Consider the following 22,991-nt stretch of genomic DNA (forward strand, 5'->3'; position numbering starts at 1 on the left):
ACTCCTTGGTTTTCTAGCTGGATTTTGTCTTTGGGGTTTCTTAAGATGTTGGCTATTTTTTGGTCAGTGTTGAAGGTTGTCTTGATATTGTTTTTGTGGAGAATTTTGCTGATTTTATCCGTGGTGCCTTTGATGTAAGGGAGGAGGGCGATGTCGTTGTCTTGTTCTGTGTCTCAGTTTTTCGGGGGAGTCTCCCTTTGGATTAGGTTGGTAATTGTGTTTCTTTGGAATCCGTTGGAAATTAATACGTTTGTAAGAGTGTGTAATTCAGTTTTCAGGTGGTTTTTGTCGGCTAGGCGTTTGGTTCTGGAGATGAGGGTCTTGGCTACAGAGTTGATCTGTGCAGGGTGGTGATGGGATTGTGTGTTTAAGTCACACTTTACTCACACAGACACGAAGCCGAAAACACCAGCCTGAAGATGGTGAGTGAAACCTCGCCGAAACGTTGCCAAGACAATCTCAATCTTACATGGGGAAAGACCCAAATACAACAAGACTAGTATGTGTGTGTGTGTGGGGGGAGACCATGAGTTCTAGTTTTTAGGCACAAAGACATCTGTGTTATCTTGGGCCATTACTTTATCTCTGGGAAGAATACAATGGTAAACCAATTCTGAAAAACCTTGCCAAGGAAACTGCAGATATTTCTCTGAGAACTGAACATGATTGAACAGAAGAAAAAATAATATGCCAAGAAAATGTTCAAAAATCAGTGTAATATTTTTGATGATAAGAATCTGTTCATATTAATATGATAAAAAGTGGCCCTTTGGGAGGATAAATTACTTTAAATTTTACATTCAAATACCATTCAGCAAACTGAAAAAACAACAACTATTCTTTGTTACAAACTCATGACAAAGTAGTAAAAATGTAATGTAGTTTACATATTATTTTTAAAAATTACTAGATAACCTGTTAACTAAGTTGACAATATCGACAAAATGAGAGAGCAGAATTCAGTTTTTCTGGATTTCTTAGTAATCTGTATAATTGTCTATAATTTTTAATAACTTCTTTCTGAAAAAAATTGTGATGCATCAGTAGGCTTAAGCTCTTCATAATTTAGAAGGAACCCTGGGCCTTCAAAGAGCTGTTTCTGTGACCTCATATTCAATTCTAATTGGAGAAATCCTTGATATAACTAAAGAAGGAGGTCTAATGGAATCCTCTTTTGCACTGTATATTACAGATTTAGCATTGATTTTCCATCAACTTTATCTTTAACCCCGCAATCCACATGCCTGAAGGTGACAGCATTCTTGTCAACCAGCTCAGCCAGCCATAGCAGAAGAGACACCATGAATAGAAACTGCATGTGTTGACAAAGGCAATAAATCATATAGAGACAACTGCAAGATTAGTTTATTCTTATTATGGGACAACAATCAATTCCTTGTGTTTAGCAACAGAGATTGTTGAAGATCTCTGTTTCTCTTGGAATGGATTCCTATTTTCTATTCTTTCTGCTGACCACAATCCTAGTGAAGATCAGTAGATATCTGTCCAACTACATTTTTTCACATCTTGACAACTATGATAGCCAGATTAACTCTATGTATCAGAGGAAGGTCTTTGCCTGGACTGTAGGCATTATATTTTGACTACAATTTCCCAGAGTAGTAATGTAATTATGTCAAGATCAACTGCAATCTAGCATAAAACATGACAAGTATACAACAAGTGCCCATTAAGATGAGAAAAGTAGAAAAGAGAAATGCACAATTTAAACTCCAATGGCCATAAAAGAGAACAACTATACTCTAATATTGTTAGCTCCACTATGTAGATAAGACAATGAGATCTCCTCCAATGGAAGGTTAAAACCACTTTTATTGAGATTGGCTGTAATAACACAACCTTTCAAATATGATTGTACTGTACATCTTCCCCCTTCCTATACATTTTGTTTTTGGGCGGGCTCACCTCTGAGGTAAAATTTTGATTGAACTTGGCCAACTTGCTGAAGGTCATCAGAATCATCAATGTCTTGTCCTATTTGTTGATTAATGGAGGAAGATAAAAATAGTGGAGTGGCCCCACTGATTCTATTGTGAATCTGGTTGGAAGATTTCTCTGCCAGCTCCACAGCTCTAGCCTCATCTACAGGTATTTATAATGTTAATTCAGGTTTAGCTAAGAGCCGGCACTGTAATCTAATATCCCTAACTCCGCATACAAATTACTCCACAAGAGCATCATCCAGTTCTTTAAAATTACAAGGAATCAGCTCATGTCTCAGTTTGGCCACATATTGGCAAATTGATTCATCCTCCTGCTGTAGACACTGTCTGAAGGCATGTCTTCTCGCTATTTTAGATGGAGCGGGGGAATAATGATGTTTTAAATTAGTAATCAAGACATCCCATGGAACGGTGTTAACAGGCATTGGAACAGATAGTGCCCTGGCCATACTAAACATTTCTGGCCCACAAGCACTGGGAAAAAAAACCCTTTTTCTATGTTCTGGCACCTCAGCAAAATCGTGTGCCAGCAAAAAACATTCAAACCTTTACAGAAAAGCCTCCCATGACTCCTTTTGAGCAGAGAAAGGGGCGAAACTTGGAATAGCAGACATTCTGTGGTATGATATCACTCCCTAATAAACAGGAAACTCTGTGTGGACATTAGCAAACTCCTCATCGCCAGTATTATGTACTAATATTGAATTAATATTCTGAGGCGATCCAGTCACAGTAACTAAAGTATTAGCTTTATTTGAACACTAACTATGTAATTACAAGAACAGAACAATGAGCTCCGGTTTGACAGCTATTTATATGGTCGCTGTCAAACTGGTCAACCAATCAGAACAACTTTAGCTCCCCCTGGTGACGCCTACATGAATCAGCCAATCCCGGCATTTGGTTAGTGTTGATTGACACCTTGTGTTTGCTTGGTTCAGACACAACACCCCCATTCCACACTTTCTTCCCCCCTGCCTGCCTGGGCTCCCCTGAGCCTTAGCCCTTCACCACAAGCAGACAAAGGTGAAGCAGCCAGCAGTGACAGAAAGGAGGGGAGAAAGGCATGGGGGGTTCCTCCATGGCGCAGGCAGCTCTGCTGAACCTGCTGGAGCCTAGTGGTGGCAGCTTCCCCATCCAGATGGAACATGATTGGAAACAGAGGCAGTTCACCATCCACTCAAATAGCTGCCATGATAAAGCTGTCCTGTTATATGAATATGTAGGGAAGAGGGTGGTGGATCTTCAACTGGATGTACAGAAGGTGACGGATCTGAAATGAAGGCATTCCAGGTGGCGGATATAGTGGTAACAGCCTTACGCCTCTCGTGCAGTGCCCCCTTTACCAAACGAGTTCCGACCTCCCACTTCCCAGGACCACTTTGGGAATCAGGCTCTAACCGAGACAGCAAAGGTGCAGGGCAGCGTCTTTTCGAGATGATAGCGTCTAGAAGGACTGAAGTGCTGAAGTGCTGTGTCTCTATTGGGCCTTGCTGCACGAAAGCCAGGCTTTCAATGCCTACAGTTATAGGTAGGAAGATGGGGGCATCCCCACCCCTACTCCACCCCCTCCAGTTAAATACGTGTAGGGTGATAGGGTTTAATAATAATAATAATAATAATTTTATTTGATTAGCCGCAACCCTCTCCCGAAGGACTCGGGGCGGCGTACAATCAAACAGATAAAAATACACATAAGACAAACATATATACAAAAAACAGAGACATATACATATGTGCATGGAGGAGGATGGACTTAAGTGAAAGACAGTTAAAAATACAATTTAAAATCCCCTAATAAAATTACCAAATTAAAAACCCATCAGGAGCGTTACTAAGTTATGGTCGAGCCAGGCCAGCTATTTGAAAAAGGTGGGTCTTGAGCTTGACACGGAAGGAGCGGAGGTCAGTAGTAGTCCTAATATCCGGGGGGGAGGTCATTCCACAGGGCTGGGCCCGCCACAGAGAAGGCTCTGCTCCTAGGCGCCGCCCCATGGCACTGTCTGGTAGACGGCACCTGGAGAAGTCCCTCTCTGTGCGAGCGGATGGGTCGTAGGGATGTATGGGGCAGAATACGATCCCGCAGGTAACTAGGTCCTGAGCCATGGAGCGCTTTAAAGATCGTAATCAAAACCTTGAAACGCACTCGATAGACCACAGGGAGCCAGTGCAGCTCGCGCAGGAGAGGTGTCACATGGGAGTACTTGGTACTCCCCATAATCACCCCCGTGGCCGCATTCTGGACCAACTGCAGTCTCCGAGTGCATTTCAAGGGGAGCCCCATGTAGAGAGCGTTACAGTAGTCCAGGCGAGACGTCACCAGCGCATGGGTGACTGTGCGTAAGGCGTCCCGGTCCAATAGGGGGCGCAATTGGCGCACCAGGCGAACCTGGTGGAACGCCCCCCTGGCCACGGCTGTCACATGTTCATCCATGGACAGCCTGGCATCCAGGAGGACGCCCAAATTGCGCGCCCGCTCCACGGGGGCAAGTTGAATGCCCCCAATGGCCAGAGATGGAATTATCTGGTTGAACCGGGGGGCCGGAACCCACAGCCACTCTGTCTTGGAAGGGTTGAGCCTGAGTCGGTTGCCATCCATCCAGACCCGTACGGCTTCCACACACCGGGACATCACTTCGATGGCCTCGTTGGGGTGGTTCGGGGTGGAAATGTACAGCTGAGTATCATCAGCGTACAGATGATATCCCACCCCGAAACCACGGATGATCTCACCCAGCGGCTTCATGTATGTGTTGAACAGGAGCGGCGAGAGGACCGACCCCTGTGGCACCCCACAAGTAAGGGGGCTTAGGGTCGACCTCTGCCCCCCTGCCAACACACGTTGCGTCCGGCCGGAGAGGTAGGAGCCGAACCACCGCAAAACAGTGCCCCGGACCCCCAACCCCTCCAGTCGGTGCAACAGGATACCATGGTCGATGGTATCAAAAGCCGCCGAGAGGTCTAATAGGACCAGGATAGAGGAGCAACCCCTATCTCTGGCCCTCCAGAGATCGTCTACCAATGCGACCAAGGCCGTCTCAGTGCTGTGCCCAGGGCGAAAGCCGGACTGGCGCGGGTCTAGATAATCATTCTCCTCCAGATGTCGTGGGAACTGAGAAGCCACCACACTCTCTACAACCTTCGCCAAAAAGGGAAGGTTGGAGACAGGACGATAATTGGCCAGCTCCGTAGGGTCCAGGGAAGGCTTCTTGAGCAAGGGTCTCACCACCGCCTCTTTCAAGGCGGCCGGGAGAGACCCCTCACCCAACGAAGCGTTCACTAGGCCCAGGAGCCAGTCGCGTGTAACCTCCCAGGAAGCCAGTACAAGCCAGGAGGGACACGGGTCCAGCAAACATGTGGTAGGTCGCAGTCGTCCACGCAATCTGTCCAAATCCTCGATGGCAACCAAGTCAAACTCCTCCCAAAAAGGTTTCTCAAGACTCGCCACTGGCGTCTCGACTGGACCACTGAAGGGGACCCAATCCTTCCGGATTTGAGCGACTTTATCCAGCAGATATTTCCCAAACTCCTCTGCTCTACCCTGTAGAGGGGCCTCCCGCGGCCTCTGAAACAGAAGGGAGCGGGACACCCGAAACAGGGCGGCAGGGCGGTTCTCTGCGGATGCAATGAGAGCGGATGCAATGAGAGTTTGTTTTAAAGGATAGAAAGCTTGTTATCAAAATTCGAGTGGAAGTGAGGATTCCCACTGGCTGGAACCACCCAAAAATGTGACGCACGGAGGCAGAAGGGTGTGGGCGGGTGGGTGGATGGAGCTACATTTGGAGTATAAGATGCAACCAGATTTTCACCCTCTTTTGGGGGGGAAGGTGCGTCTTATACACCAAAAATGTGGTAATCTCTGGTGGGATGATGTTCCAGAGGGAGGGAGCCACCATGGAGGGTCTTCTTCTGGGCCCCACCAGATGTATCTCATTAGGGGATGGGACCAGCAACATTCATTACCTCCCCGCTCCAGTGGGTCTGGTAGATGTGACTGGCAAGGAGGAAATGTCTTTATTTTTGAATACTGTGTTATCTTATGTGGCGTTTTTATTTATATAGACCACCAGGAGACAATGTGTGATCCGTTTTATTCTATATAGGGACTTGTCAGTTTTATATTTAGCCAAGCACTCCATCAAGAAAGATAAATATTGATGGATTCTATACATCCTTTCTGAAACACTTAAGCATCATGACCTAAATAGCTTCTAATGCTAATGCACGGAATATACTCCAATGATTTATGACCTTAAACATCATATAAACTCTGTCTATGTACATCTAATAAATCTGAATAAGTATAATCTTTATTGTCATTGTACTTAAATACAACAAAATTGGTTATATGATGGAATTGGTCATGTATTGCTTTTTGGTAGCTTATATGAATCAAAAAACCATTGTATTCATTCTAATAAGCCCTATCAAGTAGCCTGACAGCTACTTCCTAGTCTGAGCTACTGAGAGAGCTTAATACAGAGCTTAATTCCTTCTGCTTTATTACTCAGATTTTGATTTTATAATCCCTCTGGGACAAATTAAAGAAGGTTAAGTTGGTTTCTCAGAAGTCGAAATCCTTAGATGACATAATAAAAAAACCCAGTTCAGTTGCAATATTAGATTCTTTATATTTTGGGCTTCCTCCTGGATTGAGCTTGGAGCTCACTTTAATAAAGGTATACTCTGCAGTCATCTCTTCCTTTTCTCTTTGATTAGAATATACTTCTTTTTTTCTCTAGCTCAGTGATAAAGCATTTCAGTAAAAGTATAATACATGTCTGTCTTCCAATATCACTTCAACTTTTCATCTGAAGCTTCTCTTTTCCCCCCATCTATATTAATGGCAAAACTATTCAAGCTGCTGTCCTTTTGGACTCACAAATGGTGGTTCTTATTTGATTTAACGGTGCAATAAACATTTCATGTTACTCAAGATGATCAATTCAGTCAAGGTTTCGCATATGTATACAATTAGAACTCACCAAAACCACAAGCTTCTAAAATATCAGCAAGAGAAAGAATCAGATGATAAAGTAATTGTCAGTGCTGAAGCTGGCCTGCCTGAGGCCATTTTGAGACTTCAGCACCGACACACTGGAGAAGAGGGACAGGGACTGGGGAATAGAGATAGTTGGGGTGTTATAGTCAAAACAAAATACTTCTCTTGGGAACTAAGGGCATTCCTGCAGGTGCTCAAAAGGAGGGGACTGGAGTCACCTAGCAACTGGACAGTATCCTGATTGGACCATGTGACTAATTGTTTTGAGAAAATGTTAATTAGGTGAAAACCGTGGGAATAGTTAAGAGTCAGTTTTCACCAGCTTGTGCCAATATGACATATCCAATAAACTTATTTGTTTTAGGAATTTACCTGCCTCAGAGTTTTGTTTGCTACGGGTGTGTTACTTGGAACCCAGACAGTAATCCTTTTAGGAAAAGGATTTGACAATCAGGACTTGCTCTTCTAGTAGCTTTGCTAAGCCAAAGTTTCTCCTTAAATGCCAGCAGTACCCAACCCTGCCCAAACACAGCTGATCTTGATCAGGTGTGGCTGAATCTGCCTATGAATCTATGCGTCGCTACTCTTTCTTGAGACAACCAAATTTCCTGAGTGCTGGGTGGAGATGGCTTCTATATTTGCTGGCTCCAGGTCAGGAATGATGAGGCTGGTTGATGGCTCAGAATCATTGCTACATACGTTCTGCTTCTGAGGTTGCCTTCTTGTTAGGCTCTTCTCATTTGAGAAGATTATTGAAACTAAAATGTGGCACACCCAAATGTTGCTCCTCTTATCAGGAGTAATCATTTTTTGTAGTGATGTTGTCATCTTATTAATTTGGAAACTGCATATCTTCTTGCCTTCATTGTTTATAAGGACAAAGTACTCCTTTATGTATATGTACTGCTTTTTCTTCCTAAATGGTTGGAAACATTACTTCATCACTTGGATAACTTTTATACTTTTACTTATCACCTGGACAGTGCAATCAGTTTGCTTGGAACATTGTGTAGCCCTGGCCTTCTAAAGCTCATCTAGTAATTATCTTTTACTTCAGCGTTTCTTAAATGGAAAAAAATGACAACTCTCATGTTTTACTCTTAACTATGCTCCTTCTGATGTACTCACTTCACAAGATAGCTGCTTTCCTCCAAGATTTTCATTTCAGGACTCTGCTGAGGGGCCATATGATCTCTACCAAGCACTTTATGCTGGATTTGTGTTTGCAGAAAACTCTATCTTTTGGAAGGACCATAGTATCTCCTCTCCTCAAAGATGACAAACAAATTCAATTCCAGATAAAATGTTTCTTATTTATGGATGTATTTACAAAGAATAATTGGTTATTCCATGCCCACAATTATTGGTGTGGTTTTCTGTAAGTTCCCAGAATACTTTGTCTTGCTTGGTCTTGAGTGACATGACTTTGGATTTGTTATGTAATTTTTTTATTGATTCTTCTTGAGTTCATTGTTCTTTTAGTAACCATTTCTAAATTTATAATTTGTCTGTCATTAGTGTGCTATTCTTTCTCTGCATATTGCTTGAAGTGTGTGAGTTTTAGTGTTCTTTTGTGCATAACAATTTGCCAGGGCTCTTTTCTTTCCTTTAAAATACTTGTTATGATTAAATTTAAAGTTATATTGTCATCTCTGCTTTACATTTTTAACGTTATTTTGATTCAATGTAATTAAATAAATAAAATAGTCAAAGCAAATTGTCAACTTCAGTCATTGCAGATAGTTCTCAAATTATGACTACAATTGAGCCCAAAATTGCTGTTGCTAAGCAAGACCGTTGTTATGTGAATTTTGCCCTGTTTTATGACCTTTCTTGCCACAGTTGTGAAGTGAATCAATGCAGTTGTTAAGTTAGTAACACAGTTGTTAAGTGAATCTGGCTTCCCCATTGATTTTGCTTGATAGGAGGTCACAAAATATGACCACATGACCCTGGGACACAACAATAGTCATAAATACGAATCAGCTGCCAAACTTCTGAATTTTGATCACATGACCATGGGAATGCTGCAACAGTTGTAAATGTGTAAATGTAAAAAATCAATATAAGGAGCTTTTTTCAGTGCCATTATAACTTTGAAAGGTCACTAAATGAACTGTCGTAAATCAAGGATTACCCGCATTTCGCATAGACGTGCAAATAATGGAACCATACATTTCACATATCTGAGGAAACAGAACACCATGAAATTGGTGTCACAATAAAAAAGACATACATATCAATCTTTCAACAATCTTGTATCCTTTACAGGGAAAAATTTACAGAAGTGTAGTTAATAGCTGAATACAGTGAGATTGGAATTAAATTAACTTAATTTCCCCCCTTTTTTAGTAATCAAAACTGGCACTAGCAATTGCATTGTTTATTATTGTGGTCATTGTTACAATTCCATATTTTTGATTGCAGTAAAATAAAATAATCCTTACTAAGATTTATTTTAAAATACTTTGTAGGAAAAGAGTTCTGTTAGTCTATGATAGCAAATAAACAAATAAATAAATCAGGAGTCTGGTACTTCCCTTTCCAACTAACTTTATTAAAAATGTGACTTTCAATTACTTAATCAGATTTAAAACACAGCAATGGTTGATGTTGTGCCACATGGTGGGGCTATATCATCACATTTTTAGGGCTTGTTTGAGTTGTCTCCATGTAATCCTGATGTATTTTATTAGATTAATAAACTTTCCATTACTGGTTAACAGGTGAAATTTTCCTCCCATTTCAAGGCAAGTTCATTTTCCTATACCCTTTCTGACATTGTTTTAATTCTTATAGCAAACCTTATAGCAATTCTTCTGGAGGCTTTTTCTTGCATTCAAGGTTGAAATTGAAGTTAGAAATTTCAAAATAATCCACAGCATGGCTAATATAAGATGGACCTCTTTTGGAATAAGCCCATGAGGGGAAGTCCAACATTAAACTCAGACGACAATAGCATATATCTATACTGTTGCCAAAAAGAGTAAATTTAGGAATGGGATTGGAAGACATTTCTTTAACCAGTGGGGAATAGCAAGAGTTTTTACCAGTGTATCTGGAATGTTAGTGTAATATTTGGTTCCCAAGATCTGCTCTCAATGCTGAACTTGCAACCAGTTGCCTCATTTATCAGTTTCCTGCTGTTTTATCCAATGCAATTAATTAGAGAGGTCTATTAGAAAATGTAGAAGGCAAGCTTAATTACAAAGCAGAACAGGCTGTTTTATTGACCTCCAGCAGGAAATGGAGAATTTTACTTGGCAGTGGATAAAACCAGGGAAGAAACAATTGAAATAAGATGTGATTTAGCATGATATTTGTTTCCGTTTTACATTGGCAGTATGATGAATAACACATTTAAGGCTCGGGTGACAGCTTTATAATATTTTTTATAAAAATTCAGAATAGTGATGATTTTATTTATTTTCCTTATTTAAACACTCAAAATAACATCAAATATACATAAAGCACAATTGCAGAATCTAATTTAATGTAAGAAAGGAAGAACATGGTCAAATATTTCACCAAATATGGTGAAACACGAGTAAAACTCAATCAATAAAATTGAAATGTCTTAATATGTTGGAGCTCAACTGAGAGGAAGCTGATTGAACCTCGGCAGGTTTGGAATTCCATAAATGAGAGTTACCAGCAAGGCCCTCCTTTGCATTATGATCTCGTCCATTTCCACTTATAAGTGTTCATTTCATCATTTTACACTTCCAGCATAATGAAATTAATATTTATTTATTTATTTATTTATTCGACTTATCAGTCGCCCCCTCTCCGCAAAGGGACTCGGGGCGACGTACAATCAAATCAAATATACAAGTGTGGCATGGAGGAGGTAACATCAATGCTTAACAATACAGATGCAAGTGCAAGCCACTAAGTTAAAATAAATAGCCATAAGTTAAAACAGTTAAAACAGTTTAAAAACCCAAAATTTACATTTACAGTATTAAAAATTGCCAGGGAGATTAGAAGGTTCTGATTAAGCCAGGCCAGCTAGTTGGAACAGGTGGGTCTTGAGTTTCATGCGGAAGGAGCGGAGATCGGTCATTATCCTGATATCTGGAGGGAGGTCATTCCAGAGGGCTGGGCCCATCACAGAGAAGGCCCTACTCCTGGGCGCCGCCCTCTGACACTGCCTGGTGGACGGCACCCGGAGGAGTCCCTCTCTGTGAGAGCGAATTGGTCGCAGGGATGTATGGGGCAGAATGCGATCCCGCAAATAACTAGGTTATAGCTAGTTATAACTAGGAAATAGTCAATTTCTTTTCAACATTTTTCTGAGATGTCCAATAAATATGAAAAAGTGTTGAAATAATCTCATTTTTAACATTTCATGTTATGAAGCATATAATGTTCTTTACAATTCTTACACATTTATTTACTTCTTGGGAATTCTAACTTTTTATAACAAAATCCTTGCAGAAACTGACACTCCTTGATTATCTGTACAAAATTCTGTAGATTTTATAAGTAATCATTTTCCACTGCTTTATAAAACCAGATTGCAACGGATGGATAGTCAAAAGTCTGTGGTCTATGTGCTGACCTTTTAAAATATAGTCAAACGGAACCTGGATTGCAGAGCAGATGGTTTAATATTAATGTGACTGGAAACTAGTAATGTAATTAGAAAGAAAATAATATAGATACACATTCTATGCTTTCAAAAACTTTTGAATGTCAGGATATTAACATGATGTAAAATAATGCCGAACAAGAAAGACAATAAAAACAAAAATGATAACCAAGAACATGATAAAAAAGCAAGAAGAGGAACTGGAAGTAATAACCAAAATGCAAATAACTAAGAAAGTGAAATACTTGGGGATCTGGGAGTCGGCAAAATGTTCCACAATTAAAGATGATAACTATAATAAATTAGTGATACAAATAAAGAAAGAGTTAGAAAATTGGAAAAATATTCAACTATCACCCATGGGACGTATAGCGACAATTAAAATGAATATTTTACCAAGAATCTTATTCCTGTTGCAAGCCGCACCTATTAATCCAGGTAAAAAATTCTTTCAAGAATTAAACAAAATAACCGCTAGGTTTATTTGGCAGGGAGGAAAAGCGAGGATTAAACTAAAGTCAATGCAAGACAGCAAAGAGAGGGGAGGTTTAGCATTACCAAATTGGGATTTATACGCATCGGCAGTATCAATAACATGGGTGAAAGATTGGATAGAGCTAAAGAATAAAAGAATTTTGACTCTGGAAGGCCATGATTTGCAAGCAGGCTGGCACACATTCCTATGGGATGATAAAAATAAAATGCACAAATACTTTCAAAAGCATTTAATTAGAAGAGCGTTATTGCAAAAATGGCTCAAAATAAAAAAAACCCACTATGTGAAAATTCCGAATTGGCTATCACCGACAGAAAGGACGACTCATCCAAATTTTATAGATTGGAACAAAATGCTAAGATATAGAGACTTAATTGATAGACAGGGAAACTTAAAAACAATTGAAGAATTGGCAGAACAGAACATGAAAGTTGACTGGTTAACTTACCTTCAAATCAAAACTAAATACAATAAAGATACCAAATTATATGACATTGAAACAGAACCACACGAATTGGATAAAATCATTCAAAGCCCAGATAGAAAAAATGATAGGGAGAATATATAAATTTCTCCTGAAGTATAAAATGGAAGAGGAAATTGTGAAAGAACAAATGATAAAATGGGCACAGAACTTTGGATATAATATTGAATTAGACAAATGGGAAAATTTTTGGGGAACAAACTTAAAAATGACACTCTCAGTTGCATACAAGGAAAACCAGTATAAAATGTTTTATAGATGGCACCTGGCACCAACAAGGTTAGCTAAAATATCATCAAATAGCTCCCCAAAATGTTGGAAATACGAATTGATACACGGAACGTATTACCATTTATGGTGGACCTATGAGGAGGCTAAAAAGTTTTGGAAAAAGATAAAAAATTGGCTGGAGGCAATAACGGGAGTTAAAATAGAATGGAAACCGGAAATCTTCTTATTAGGAATAATGTCTGCGAAATACAAAAAAGAAATCCAGTATTTAATACTACATATAATAACGGCAGCAAGGATTGCCTATGCCCAGAAATGGAAAAACAAACTAACTCCAAGTGAGGATGAAATAATAAGAAAGGTTATGGACTGTGCTGAAATGGACAAACTAACTAAAGAAATTCAGGGAAAAGAAGAATCAGAATTCTACCAGATATGGGATAAATGGTATAGGTGGATGGAGGAAAGAAATAAGAATCAATGAAGGAATGTAACAAAACTTAAAAATAATAGTTATGGGTAAAATAAGAAAGTTAAGAATGGTGAAACCCAAATAAAACATAATCGAATGGAAAAAATAATAAAAATAAAAATAAAAAATTAGTTAATTCTAGGTGATAAATAAGTAGAACGTTGTAGCTGCTTATAGAATGTTTTCATTTTTAAAATGTTTATTCTTTAACAGATAACCCATGATGACATTTATTATAATATAAATATGAATGATTCTAGACAAAAGTACTTTCAAACAAATATAGTTAAATGAGAATGTTGGTATATTGATGGTATAAAGATTTTTGATTTAAAATGTACAATTCAATTTGAATGAAATATAAAGAATGATTGTAGTAACGCACGAAATTTAATTGTAACCAATCGACATGCTTTCTGGAAAATGTAACGAAGAGTGTTTTTGTGTGGGTTTTCTGTTTAATTAAAACAATAAAAATAGAAAAAAAAGAAAAAAGAAAAAAAAGAAAGACATAGCCAGATTTCTGAGATTCTATTTCATATTGGCAATCGATTTTGTAGTCATATTAACAATTCAAGTTATTTACCAATATCCACAATGCATTAGAGATTATTAAGATTTTTAATGTTATTAAGAATTATATTATCAACTTTAACATCATTATTAGTAAATAGGTAATTGTCTCACAGTAAGCCAGATGTTCAGACTGCATTTGGCATTTTTACCCACCTATCAAGTCCTTCCCAAGGATCTGGGATAGACAGATGTTGGTATTTTGTAGCATTAGAGATATTATCATAGGATGTAAGCTGTTCTCTGTAAAACTGACTTTTGCAATTGACTGATAGTGAATTTGTCAATGCCGATGGTGTTCAAATGGTGCTCCAGTTGTTTTGAGATTGCACCCAAGGTGCCTATGACTATTGGTATAATCTTTGCTTTTTTTTGCAACAGTCTATTTGGAGGACTGTTCTCCAAATTGTTATCTTCTCCAGTTTTTACTCTTTATTCTGTTTTCTTCAGGTACTGCCTCATCCACTAGCCAGACTATTGTGGCCCGTTGGCAGCCAGCAGAACTGGCAGCAGAATTGGACAATGAGGAGGTTGGGGAGGAACATGGGTCAGTCCTGGTGTTTGTGGAAAACTCAGACAAGGACTCTGCGTCAGAGGCAGAGAGGGAGTTAGACAGCACCGAGGCAGAAGAACAGCTGGAGCCCGTTCCCAGTGTGTGCATGTAGAGAGCTGCCAGAAGACAAGAACAACTAAGAAAGCAGGGTCAACTTAACAGTAAAGCCACACCTTAGAGGTGATTAGGCCCTCCCATAGGAAACAAAAGAGGAGCGAACAAAGAGAGGGCTTTAGCAGGAAACGATAAGTTCATTTGGTCGTGTCAAGAGAGAAAAGTTCTGTTTGCAACTATAAGAGACTCTGTGCCAAGTTTTACCTTGCCCTCTGTTTGGAACAGGGGTGGGTTCCTTTTTTAAATATTTTTTTTAAATTTTTGAATAAACACAAACAGACAAAACACAACCCACCCCCAAAAAACCATCTTCCATTACAAATTGTAGAAAGTGTATCAATTGGTTACAAAAACTTCCGTGCATCCCTTCCACAGTCATCACCTACAATTCATATCAAATCATATATTTTAAATCAAATATATTTATATATATATATTACTATCATCATACCTCAACCTTTATTTGACTATAATTGTTTTTATGTCCTTTTATATAAAATATTCCAGATTTAAAGCAAAACCACATAATGGCATTCCATTAGCTCTTCCCAATATCATCCAGTAACATTACATCTTTATAACATGTTCTAAATAAAAATTGCTTATATTTAATAACAGTGTTTCTAAACCTCCTTTCGTAATCACCATTTGCAATTTATATCAAATTTCCTCTTATCAAACCAATACATATATATGTATTATTATCATTATCAATCATTTATTTAACTATAACCATTATCCCTTCATTTTATACATAATGCTCTAAATGTAACTAAATTTGACTTAATTTTTTATTATAAGCTTTCATTACATCAACCTGTGTCTTTCCAGTAATAGTGCAGTCTTATGTCTCTTGCCATTTGTGGCATTAGTATTCTGGTTATTTCCTTAGTAAGTTTTCTATGGACTTCTCTTTGCAACTTATTGCTTGTTGCATATCTTCTATAAGCTCGAAACCCTCCATCTGCTTCTTCGATCAGCTTATCTTTGGTTATCACTAGTGCTTCTGACAAGATTTCTCTCCTTAGTTCCATCAATTTTTCTCTCTTTTCTTCTTCTATATTTTGAAATCTGGGGTAGAGCTCCAGTCCATCTATCTCCCTTTCCATATTCCACTCTTTCCATTACCAACCATGCTCAGTTCACTGTCAGTATCAACAATTTTCTTGTCTCTTTGTTTATTTTTTCCTTCAGTTTTTAGAACTCTGACCTCCACTTTCTTCTTTGATGAACATCCTCAATTTTTCCATCAAATTTTACTGTTCTACGATCTATGTTCTCCAATATCTTCTCGATTTTCTCTGTTACTTCTAATAATTTTTGAATTTCAAACATAATCTTTTGCAATGTTAAGGTTTCTTTTTCATATTGCGCCATTCTTTCAACTTGTAAACACTGCCACTCTGGCATTCAAAACTTTTTATTAAATTTAAAGCAAGTTCATTTATAATCTTTCAAGACAAGGCTTTGTTTTCACTCCACTCCAGCTGCCAATAAAGCTCCCAAAGAGCACCTGTATAAACAACCCATGCTCTTCTCACTATCACTCTCTGTAAACAAGCTGAAGAACCTTGAAATGCAAAGTCAAATGATCAAAGAGAAAAAAGAAAAGACAATATTTCCAAGCCTTCCACGTCCCCAGCCTCTAAGTGGCAGTGTTACTTCCTTTCCCTCTGTTATTACAGTCCTCTTTGTATTCCTTTAAATCTTCTTTATATTCCGGGCTTAAAGAAAAAAAATTCTTAAATGGAGCAAAAAAAACCCCACCCAATCCAGCATTATAAAAATAAGGAAAAAGATTTTAATCCATAAGTATAAAAAAAGAATATAAAAAGTAGTAGAAGAAAAACTAATCAGTTCAATTTAAAGAATAGGATACATTTGCAAAAGTTCCATCCGTAAAAGATTTTTTTTTAAAAAAAGGATAGCACACTGTTTAATGTAGCTTAATTTTGCCTCTTACTCTCTTCTGTTTTTAAATTTAATTTAGCTTTAATTTTTTTGGGGGTAGTCTCTTTCATAATAATAAGATTTTCTCACCAGATGGACAGTTTCTCTTTCCGCTTTCCTCCCATTCCGGAGCCAGAACTTCAGCAGCTTCAATGGTTGCGCTTCTGTCACCGGCAAAAAGAGATTCTCCTGGATCAATCAGGGACTTTGCAGTATCCCTGAGATCAGCAGGACATACTCCCCCCTGTCACCATCTCTTCGGGATGTTTTAGGTCCAAAAGGACTGTCCAGCAGCAAAAGAATTGACTGCGATCTTGGAACTCCAAGATTGCATGTCGTGTCATTGAGATGTCAGTTCCTCCTCTCAATGGTTGGTTCCTATACCGGTATCAGTTCATTGTGCTCGCACATGCGCTGGTCACACGTTGCTGGCGCACATGCAATTGACTAAATATTGTTCTGCGCATGCGCAGAAATATACTGGCAATGGCATAAGAGATTGGGGAAACAGGAGCATGGTGAGCCGGGGTTGCTGCCAGTTCTGCGACTCCGGCTACAATTCCACTGCCGATTCGGCCGAACTGGGCCAAACTGGGAGCAATCTACCTCTGGTTTGGAACTAGTTATTTGGTAGCTCACCAAATGAGATAAGGTTCATATTTGATGAACAACCACCTGAAAGACTGTTTGCAGCCTTGGTGATTATAAATGAAAGGAATTCACAGTCATGTAAATAAAAGAGGTTTTGCCATGATCAAGATTCCTCTTCTTGCTTGTTAAGGAAGCCTGGGTCAGAACAGACATATTTTTTTTGTCTTTTTTATTGACATTTAAGTCTGGGATGTTATATGGCAGAGTTTGAATTCTAAAGTCATTGCATAAATTAATGAAACATTCTAGTTCTTATAATTGCAAAAATGCCCAGTGAAATAATCAAAATAACAGGAATTACAAGAATGCTTTTTATTAAGACATCATTAAGACTTTTATTATTCCCATCCTCTCTTTATTATTTGGTGTAAAATATATTTACAATACATGTATCAACAGTAACTTTAATTTATATTCCCAGGCAATGGAATTCATATTGTAGTGTGATTAAATTTGACTTCATTTAGTACAGAGGTTCAGCACACAGTGTTACTTATCTTTAGTAGAGAATAATATTATATTTAGTGTAGTATTTAATACAACATAAGTAACATTTTTAAAATGTTTCTCCTAAGGGTTAAGCAGTTACCTACCTTTTTGGAAAGTGATTCCTGCAAGGTTTACTGGCTTCTGTATGCTGTCATCAACCACTATCATCAACTACTTTGTCTACCATAGAATATTTGGGGTCCCTAGTCTTCAATTTCAACCTAGCATAGCTCTGATTGCATATGAAACAAATGCATCATTGTTTAATTTTTTTAAAAGGACAGTACATAGTATTAAATGTTAATAGAAACTGCATAGCACTCATTCCACTTAACAGATTCTCAGCTGTTAATCTCTGACAGGCAGAAGCATCTGGTTTCTAAAAATACTTTCCAGAACACACATTAATTTCCCAATAGGAGACAGAACTCTTGTAACTATTCATGATCATTTTTTTCAAAGAGTAATAGAATTTTACTCATGGTTTCATGAAGACAACCTTGATAATGTGTTGCCAACCTTTCTTTCCTCTCTGCAAAGACATTTGATGAACTTTAAAAAAGACTTTCATGTTCCTTATGGAGGAAGGGTACTATTTGGGAGGTCCTAAGACTGCCCATTTATAGGATTGGTTCTCTGAAAGTTGGGAAGTCTTTAAAGAGCAGGAGTGATACAAAATCTGAGTCATTGGGAACCTTCCTGTGTAACAAAGCTTAGATGTCCTGTACAGAAAGAGGAGGCATGGAAACAGTTGAAGTGTTCAATCAAGAAGGCAAAGGCAGGGGGCTAAAAGCAACAAAAGAATTTTGGGCTGGAGATGTAATTTTTGCAGAGCGAGCCTATGCTGCGGTGGTATTTGACAGGTAAGCAGGAAAAATTAATGTGTGCATTGTTAGGAAGCAAGTGCGGAATGCAAGTGGGAGACGATACAAGAGAGATGTCATTATCTCCTAATCAGGTAGAAAGTAAAGACTCACAGTTAAGACTCCTTGTCCAACTCCAGATGAGAAAATAGGAGTTAAGAGACTTTTCTGACAGAGTTAATTTTATATAACAGTGATGAGATAGAAGATTCCACTTTTCATCTCTACCTTGATGAAAGCTGTAGTGTACCTTTAAAAAAAATCGCTGCCTTTTGGGCTCAGATACCCCACAACCATGCTCCACAACTATGCAACATCAGCCTAATATGCTCATGGTGTATGTAGAAGAACATTTAATAGTGCTATATGAGTACATGTATTAGATATTATCAACCATCAACTGTGATTGTGCAGTCTGGTATATCCAGAAGCTCATACTGGCAGTTTCATTGATAATAACTATTACTCTGATGTTATTAATACAAAATGATGAAAATAAGATATCACAAAATATTTCCCTAGTGGCTTCCAGATCCCTTCTTCTCTACAATTTAAAGGATGGTTTAAATTCCTGGCCTTTTAAAAAAGAATCAGAATATAAATGCAGAAGATCTCAGGTGGAATTCCCAGAATTACTGGATGACTGTGACTTCTTCATTTATCATGAATGCAAAGGCAATGTGGGTGGAAAATGCCTTAGCTGTAAGACTGTACCTCTTTTGATTCCCCTGTTTTATAATCCATGTGAATATGGATCTATAAAATAGGAAAGCCTGTTAAGCTAGATTATTTTGTTCACAGATTTCTGTAGGTCCTAGAGCCCTCCATAATCATACTCTGGAGGAATATACTAGCCTTGCCTTACCTGCTTTTGGATGTGGCCAGAGTTGGACAAGCCATTTCTCCCTGAAGCAGGAATAAGGATGCCACTCCTTGTATACCTATATTGTATCTTCTTACTAACAATATCTAAAAGAGATGATTGATTTTTCATAGGGAACATATGCTAAATTGAAAAAATGATGTAGGACTAACAACATGGGCTTTACCATCAACTCAGCACACCATAAAGTAAAGCAGTAAGTTTTTCTTTAACCCCTTTTCTCCAAGTGTGAATAGTAATAAAGGCTTTATCAGTGCTCTCCTTGAGCCCTGGTGCTATATTTAGACATGCTATTTTGCCTCTTTAGTTCACCCTCCCAAATCTCTTTGAGCCTTTCCCCTTTGGCTGGGAGGGAATTCCTCAGCTTTGGAATAACTGCTTGTAGGTAAGCTAGCTTTGTCCACCACCATCACTATCCAATGTTGCTATTTCCCCCAGACATGAAACCTTTGGATGTTCATTGGAACATTTTCTTCAAACATATAGCCCAGTGAAGGAATGCAGTGAGGGATAGAGTCAAGACAATGAGAAGTGATAGTATTGCTTTACACTGCACTGGTGAGACCACACCTAAAATACTACATCCAGTTCTGGTCATCACAATAGAAAAAAAGTTGTTAAGACTTCAAATGGGTGCAGAAAACAGCAATAAAAATAACAGAGGGTCTGCAGACTAAATCGTACAATGAACAGTTGAGATTGCTAAGCATGTTTAGCCTATTGGAGATAAGGATTTGGGGGGGGCATGGTAGCTGTCTTCCAGTACTTGAGGGGCTATCACAAACAAGAGGGATTTGATTTATTCTATGGGCAGTAAGGGCAGGACAAAAAGTAATGGGTGGAACCTTGTCAAAGAAAGATCTATCCTATAAGGATACATTTTCTTTTCTTTTTTTCAACAATTTTTATTTATTTTTGAACAAAGACAAACAAACATAAAAATAAAAAAGCCATCTTCCATTACAAATTGTAGAAAGTGTGTCAGTTGGTTAGAGTATTTCCATGCATCTCTTCCATAGTCACCACCTGCTTTTAATATCAAATCACATATTTTGAATTCACATATATTCATGTTTATCATGATTATTATATCTCAACCTTAATTTGACTTTAATTGTTTTTACATCCTTTTATATATAATATTCAAAATCTAGAATAGGATTATATGATAACATTCTATTAAATCATCTTAAAATCATCCAATCACAATACATCTTTATAACATATTCTAGATAAAGCTTTTAAACCTCCTCTCATATTCTCCATGTGTTGTTTATATAAAATTTCATATTATCAAACTAATATATCTATATGTATTGTTATCATTATTAATCATTATTTAACTATAGCTATTGTTACTTCATTTTATACATGCTACTAATAAACTAAATTTAGCTTAGTTTTTATTATACATTTTCATTGCATCAACCTGTATCTTTCCAGTAATAGTGCAGTCTTATATCTCTTGCCACTTGTAGCATTAATATTCTAGTTACTTTCTTAATAAATCTTGCATGAACTTCTCTTCGCAACATGTTGTTCCTTTCGTATCTCATAAAAGCTCAAAACCCAGCATCTGCTCTTTCCATCAGCTTATCTTTGGTTATCACTGGTGCTTTTGTCAAAATTTCTCTCCTTATCTCCATCAATTTTTCTCTCTTTTCTTCTTTTGTGCTTTGAAGCCTGGGGTAGAGTCCCAATCCATCTATCTCCCCTTTCCATATTCCGCTCTTGCCATTACCAACCACGCTCACTTTGTTGTCAGTATCCACATATTTCTTATCTCTTTGCTCATTTTTTTCTTCCATTTTTTGAACTCTGTCCTCCACATTCTTCATTTGATGAACATCCTCAGTTTTTCCATCAATTTTTTTCTGTTTTGTATTCCATATTCTCCAATCTCTTTTCAATTCTCTCTGTCACAACTAATAGATTTTAAATTTCAAACATAATCATTTGCAATGTTACAGTTTCTTTTTCCTGCTACGCCATTGTTCCAATTTTACAGGCACTGCCACTATAGGATTCAAGGCTATTTTAATAAACTTCAAACAGGTTCATTTATTATCTTTCAAGTCAAAATGTTGTCTTCCCTCCAATAGCTAGTGATAGAACTCCCAAAAAGCACCTGTATAAACAACTTGTGCTCTTCCTACTATCACTCTCAGTAAACAAACTGAAAGAACCTTGAATCTCAAGTGATCAAACAGAAAGAAGAAAAAACAATATATCCAGCCTCCAGCCTCTAAATGGCAGTGTAACTGCTTTTCCTCCTGTTGTTACAACCCTCTTCATAATCCTTCTTATTATCTTCTTTATATTCCAAGCTTAAGAAAGAAAAAAAAACCCTTAAATGGAGATCAAAAACAATCCAATCAATCCAATCAAGCATTATAAAAAAAGAAGGAAAATTTTAATCCATAGGTATAAGCAAAAGTGAAAAAAGAAGACAAAAAATTAATCCATTCAGTTTAAAGAATAGGGAGCCTTTGCAAAAATTCCATCCATGAAAAAAAATAGAAACAGGATAACACACTAAGTTTAATGTAGATTAATTTCGCTGCTTACAGTCTTCTATCTTCAATTTTAATTTAACTTAAATTTTTGGTCTTTTTCTAATAATAAAATTTCCTCACCAATTTGACACACATTCTCTTTTTGCTTTCTTCCTGTTCCAGAGCTGTGCCAACTTCAGCAGCTTCATTAGCTGTGTTTCTGTCATCTAAAAAAAGGGCTATTCCTGGATCTTTCAGGGACTTTGCGGTGACCGTGAGGTCAGCAGGAGGTGTCCTTCTCAATCACCATCTCTGCAGGACGGTTTAGGTCTGAATGGACCGTCCAGCGGCAGAAATATTGACTGCAATCTTGGAGCACCAAGATCGCACATTGTGCTGTCGCAACGTCAGCCCCTTTCCCAAGGATAAATTTTCTGACAGCAATTAATCAATGGAATTACTAAACTCACATTTTATGTGAGATACCAATAATTATTTAGTCTACAGATTTTAGAGGAACTGCAGAAGGCATATCACCAAATGCTTGACTGGAGAGGGCCAGAATTCTAGTATTACTGTTTTGAGGAGGGCAACAGAGAAGAGTTTAATTGGGTATCTTAAGTTTTGCAAAATAGTACCGGTATGTAGAAATCTAATGTTTGTAGATTAGGGCAAAAAGAAGCTATTCTTGAAAGCTAGCAGGAATGGATTTGTGTCTATCCAGATATAACTTAGCTTGTTCTGAAGGGAGACATCTCCCATCTGAAAAAAAGGTTTACAACTTGGAAGTTCTCCAGGACCCAAGGCTAGGCTGCTGCATCAGTTGCAGACATACCTGGACCCTGAACCTCGAAGGCCTGATTACAATGTATATATGGCAATAATCTTTATAAATAACTTTAAAACTGCAGCTGCTAGGATATTGTTGAATGAAAGTCATTACTATTGTGTAACATCAATTTTCTGGAGATCTGCAGTTTTTCATTGAGAAAAATACATGCAGTCATAGCAGCTTTTTCCAGTTGGAGAAGGCAAATGTTATCAATTTTCTATTTCCTGATATATTGGGGATCCAGTCCCAGAGCTTCCAATAGCAGCATTCAGGAGTTGTGAGAACACTGATTCTTTTATGCCGACACAGCTGGAGAATAGTAAATTGTGGAAATTAGTTCAGTAT

General features: G+C 38.0%; 1 protein-coding gene across 3 annotated transcripts in view; it reads left to right on the top strand.

The window, feature by feature from the left end:
- Nucleotides 1–18,275: 18,275 nt before the first annotated feature.
- SMYD1 (SET and MYND domain containing 1) overlaps nt 18,276–22,991 on the top strand; it is a 44,291-nt gene continuing 39,575 nt past the window's right edge. For all 3 annotated transcript variants that reach the window (XR_014173535.1, XM_081932151.1, XM_081932152.1), the window contains exon 1: nt 18,276–18,436. Coding sequence is in view for 2 of the 3 variants with exons in the window: in XM_081932151.1 (XP_081788277.1) it covers nt 18,291–18,436 (146 nt within the window). In the remaining variant the exon portion in view is untranslated. The remainder of the gene's footprint in view (nt 18,437–22,991) is intronic.

The sequence above is a fragment of the Natrix helvetica genome (assembly GCF_964273705.1).
Source record: "Natrix helvetica genome assembly, chromosome: Z".
NCBI lineage: Eukaryota > Metazoa > Chordata > Lepidosauria > Squamata > Natricidae > Natrix > Natrix helvetica.